The sequence below is a fragment of the Apis dorsata genome, unplaced genomic scaffold (assembly GCF_000469605.1).
Source record: "Apis dorsata unplaced genomic scaffold, Apis dorsata 1.3 scaffold_37, whole genome shotgun sequence".
In the NCBI taxonomy this organism is placed as follows: domain Eukaryota; kingdom Metazoa; phylum Arthropoda; class Insecta; order Hymenoptera; family Apidae; genus Apis; species Apis dorsata.
In genome coordinates, this window is record NW_006263339.1 from 378,040 (window position 1) to 382,432 (window position 4,393).

Consider the following 4,393-nt stretch of genomic DNA (forward strand, 5'->3'; position numbering starts at 1 on the left):
GATTTCAATATTATCGATTGATCGACGAGGGATTTCGTTTCGAAACTTTACTAAACTCGATTAGATTTACTAACTAACGTCCACTCTTAAAATCGATTAGGGATAAGAAGCAGTTTTAAAATTTAAATAAGTAAAGATACGATCCATTCCCCTTTGAATAGTGAATTATTTTTATCCATTGGAAAATATATCAGGGGATCACAATTTCGACCCTCTGCTAGGAGGAAGGAATTGAATATTTAAATTTAAAAGATGGTAAATTTAAAAATTGGTATAATAATAAATTTGAAAGTTTTCGCCCCATCTGACGGGATTGTTGATCTTGTTTGCAGACGATGAGGCTGACCAAGCGTATAGACGAGGTCAGGTTGCTCGAGTCGCGTAAGAGCGCACGGCTGGCAGATCAGGACACAGATTTCGCTAGGCTCGCCGATATGGCCGGTGATCGGAAACGAGCATCCTCCCACTCCATCGACGTGCCGCACGTGATTGGGTAAGTATTTGATCCATTCAGTTCGTTTATACGTAAGTAGACTGCGGATCTTCGTCACATTTGTGCAAAATTAAACAAATATCGTGAATAATGTGAATGAAAATGGAAGAAAGATATTCAAGTTTTGCATTTCTTTATTCGAAGAATAAAATTCGAATCTTTGTTCAACATCAAGTACAACGCGTGTGTTCATATTAAAAAATCGAAATTAAATATATAGATTTTTTTGGATATAAAAAGCAATTGCGATGAAATTCAAAAAGGATATTACGTGAGTTATACATTTAATGCAAAGAGAAATTCTTGAATAGTTTGAGAATTCTTTTGCACGTATTTTTGGGGGAAAAGATTCGTGACACAATCGTAAAATCGAATGTGTCAAGATCCTTATTTCCTTGGTCCTCGTTCCAATAAAAATTTCTTACTCTTACACGAAATATTGAATATTTTGCATAAATTTCGAGTATATTCTGCAGTCTACTCGCAAGGAGGCAAAAAACTCGATTATACTTGATTCGCGACGAAACGCACGGCTAACTCGAGACTCAACATCGATAGGTCCTTTTCGTCCTCGAGAATTCCAAAAATCCACCAAAAATCCTGCAATTACCAACTCCGAAGCCAACAGAAGATTCCTTACTTACCCACCCTTCCGCTGGAACCGGATCGTGAGTATTATTTTAATTCTCGTAATCCTCGTCAATCCTTACCTAACGAGAGACCTCGTGGAGAAAAAGAAGAAAATATAATTTTAAAACTCGCGTAAAAAGCTCGTCACAAACATTAATGGGTTTCGAAGAAGAAGAAGAAAAAAAGAAATGAAAAGAGAAGAGAAGAAAAGGAAAAGAATGTTTTTAAATCCGGGGCGCTTTCGTTGACTCGAAGAGATCGTAAAAACGATATATGTCGTAACCGTAGTGCGAGTGTCAGCCTCCCTTCGAAAAATTCTGCCCGCTTCCAACTAGACCCTTCCTCTCTAGATTTAGCGTGGACACGTGTGAGCCTGCATGCACACATTTAAACACGTGTATACAGGGTGATTCATACGAAGAATAATACGATTATTAATATTTTTTTAATAATAATATTTTTTAATATTATGGAAAAAAATGTTATCTTTTCCAAGTGTCGAAGTTTAATTTATAGATATATATATATATATATATATTTATTTTTAAAAATTCTAATTCTAAGATTTAACGAGACGTCTAATTAAAATCGTTTACAAAATATTAATAATAACGATAAGATAACGCGATAGGTGGATAGTAAAAAATTCACATGTTTTCCATAAATTTATAATTATGCTAATATCCTTGTTCGAATGACCGCAGTCATTTGAATTAGCTAGAAATGTAAATTACGTTTATACATATTCAAAACCTGTGCGGATATAACCATAGCGATCTTGAAATCTTTCTGCACGTTTCTATATCGTAAAAATACAAAATAAGTTTAAAATAAATGATCGGCTTCCTATAAATACTTCAGCCTCGATCATTAACATTCTCTGTTTTCTTTTTTTTTTTTTTTTTTTTTTTTTTTGAAAAAGGATAATCTCTTTGGAAATAAATGTTTTGAAATATTATTTATCGATATAGCCGAGTATCGTATCTTTGAATATAATTCGCGAAAATACTACGAATTGTTATTCGTCACTTGTACATATTATTTAACATTTGACGACACTAGTGCCATTAATAGTTATTAACTACTAATATCCAACATATTTATTTTCAAATATTCCAAAAAATTTTGTGACGCGCGTTATTAACACATCCTATCGTTAACCTTATAAATATCCAACGTATTTACATTCCTCTATAATTTATCTACTTTAATTTTTCAAATATTATACAACAATTATACTTCCAAATTCTCGAAACTCTAGTCGATCGTCGCAGCGCTCTATTATCTCTGGGAATATCGAATCGTCGGGGTTTTACGTGCCTCACCCTATATACACACACATTGTTGAACACACAGCCTGTCTAAAAATCGAAGGTATCCTCCTCCTAATTCGAAAAAAGCTGCCCGCACCCACACGTTGCAACGAGGGGAGAGCGTTAAAAGGCGTCTGGTTCCCGATCGTTAGACCGTGAACGCACCCTCGCCGGACACCTGTCCCTCGGCCTTTCCACCGCACGCAGTCGTCCAAGTGTTCTCTCTCTCTCTCTCTCTCTCTCTCTTCTCTCCAACCCCTCGTGAAACATTCTGGAATCCGATCCAACCGTCGCGATTCGACCATGGCTGGGGGAGGACGCGTTTCGTGAGACCCGACCAACGCGGAATTTCTACCTTGGGGGAGAGCTTTGACCCTTCCAAGGGCAATTTTCGTCTAGCAGGATGTCGCTTCGGTGTCTTCTTTCCTTTTTTTTTTTTTTTTTAATTTTTTTTTATTTACGAGGACTTCGATGTCGAACGTCGTCGACTTGGAAATCGTTCGACGATTTTTGAATATTTTGATATTCGAGATTTTGAGAATTTTTAAGTTTGTGAAATTTATTTCTTTTAAGGATCGACAGTTTTGATAATTTTGGAGAATAATTTTGGAATGGAGGATGATTGATTTTCAGATTTATAAATTTTGAGCAAGCTGTTATTGTATATTTGTATATTTACGAAAAATATTTCTAAAATCTATTTCTCTTGCTCGTTATAAAAATTTAATTAATACGGGAATAGCATTCGTCCCAAATTCTTGAAAATTTCATCCTCCCCTCGCGCAGCCGGAGCAATAAATCGAAAGGTATTTATATCCTGTCTAATGAAAACTTCATTGCTGACAACTATTATGGGCCACCGATGGCCCTAAATTTAACGCTCCATAAAAATAAAAAATAAAATAAACACATCGTGAAGGAAAACATTCGAAGACAATGACATCGAACAGATTTTGTCCTCGACAAAATATCCACCAAATATCCATCAGGTATATCGTACACAAAGGTGGATCTAAACTGCACAATTGCCGGTGAATTTTATGATTTAGGACCGGGGAAACAACAATCGTCGTCTCTCTTAGCGTTACAAAATCGTAATTTCATTTTTATGGCCGCGACACGACCGCCGCGAGACGAGTTTAATCGTCGAGACGCTCTTCAAACGTTCTTCGTGGAGGATAAGCCAAGGCTTTTAAAGGTTGAATAATGAACGTTGAATCGTTTCCTTGCGATGAATCTTCGCTATACGGGGGATAGTAGAAGAAGCTCACTATTATAAAGGCTAAGAATATGTTATGTATTAATGCGTAGATAATTTTCTTTCCAAATGAATTCAACGAAAATGATATATATTATGTTTAATATATATCGATCCAATAATAAAAATTCCTACGATTTCTAAGATCAAATTATGTATCGTTGAAACGGATCGTTGGACATTTATGTGTATTAAATTTATAATATATATATACACGCTCGTTGACAATCTTTCTTCCAATATATCAATCGTACAATAAATACAAAATTACAACATTAAACCCGCATCGACGAAGAAAAAAAATATTCTCTGCAAAGAAATATTTTCTCTATGGCTTCTCATCTTTGAGTGGTTCCGAAACCCACCGTTTTTCATCTACCTACCTGCTGCATCTTTTCGGTCATAGAGAGAAGATTCTCTTTCTCTCCCCTCTCCCCTCCCCCTATAACCGTCTCCCCTCTGACAGAAGGGTGGAACGACTGTTTCACGATGGCAACGACCCCGAGACTTCGACTTTTCCTTCTCCTTTTTTTTTTTTTCCCTCCCCTCTCCCTCTTCTTTTCCCCCTTTGGGCGTAGTCGTGCACGACCGAGGCCTCGACGAAGAGATCCTCTTCACAAAGGACGAGTTGGAGCCTGGCGGCGGGGAAAAGAGAGGAGAGGAGAAGAGAAAAGAGAGGAGGAGGAGGAGGAGGAGGAG

At 36.7% G+C, this 4,393-nt stretch overlaps 1 protein-coding gene and 1 long non-coding RNA gene across 2 annotated transcripts in view; one reads left to right on the plus strand and one right to left on the minus strand.

Annotated features, from left to right (window-relative positions):
• LOC102676586 overlaps nt 1-3,485 on the minus strand; it is a 14,063-nt gene extending 10,578 nt beyond the window's left edge. Inside the window, exon 1 of the long non-coding RNA XR_420681.2 lies at nt 3,316-3,485. This is a non-coding gene — a long non-coding RNA (uncharacterized LOC102676586). The remainder of the gene's footprint in view (nt 1-3,315) is intronic.
• LOC102673231 (zinc finger protein 395) overlaps nt 1-4,393 on the plus strand; it is a 93,183-nt gene that overhangs the window by 40,546 nt on the left and 48,244 nt on the right. Inside the window, exon 2 of the mRNA XM_031512946.1 lies at nt 333-493. Coding sequence (XP_031368806.1) covers nt 333-493 — 161 coding nt within the window. The remainder of the gene's footprint in view (nt 1-332; nt 494-4,393) is intronic.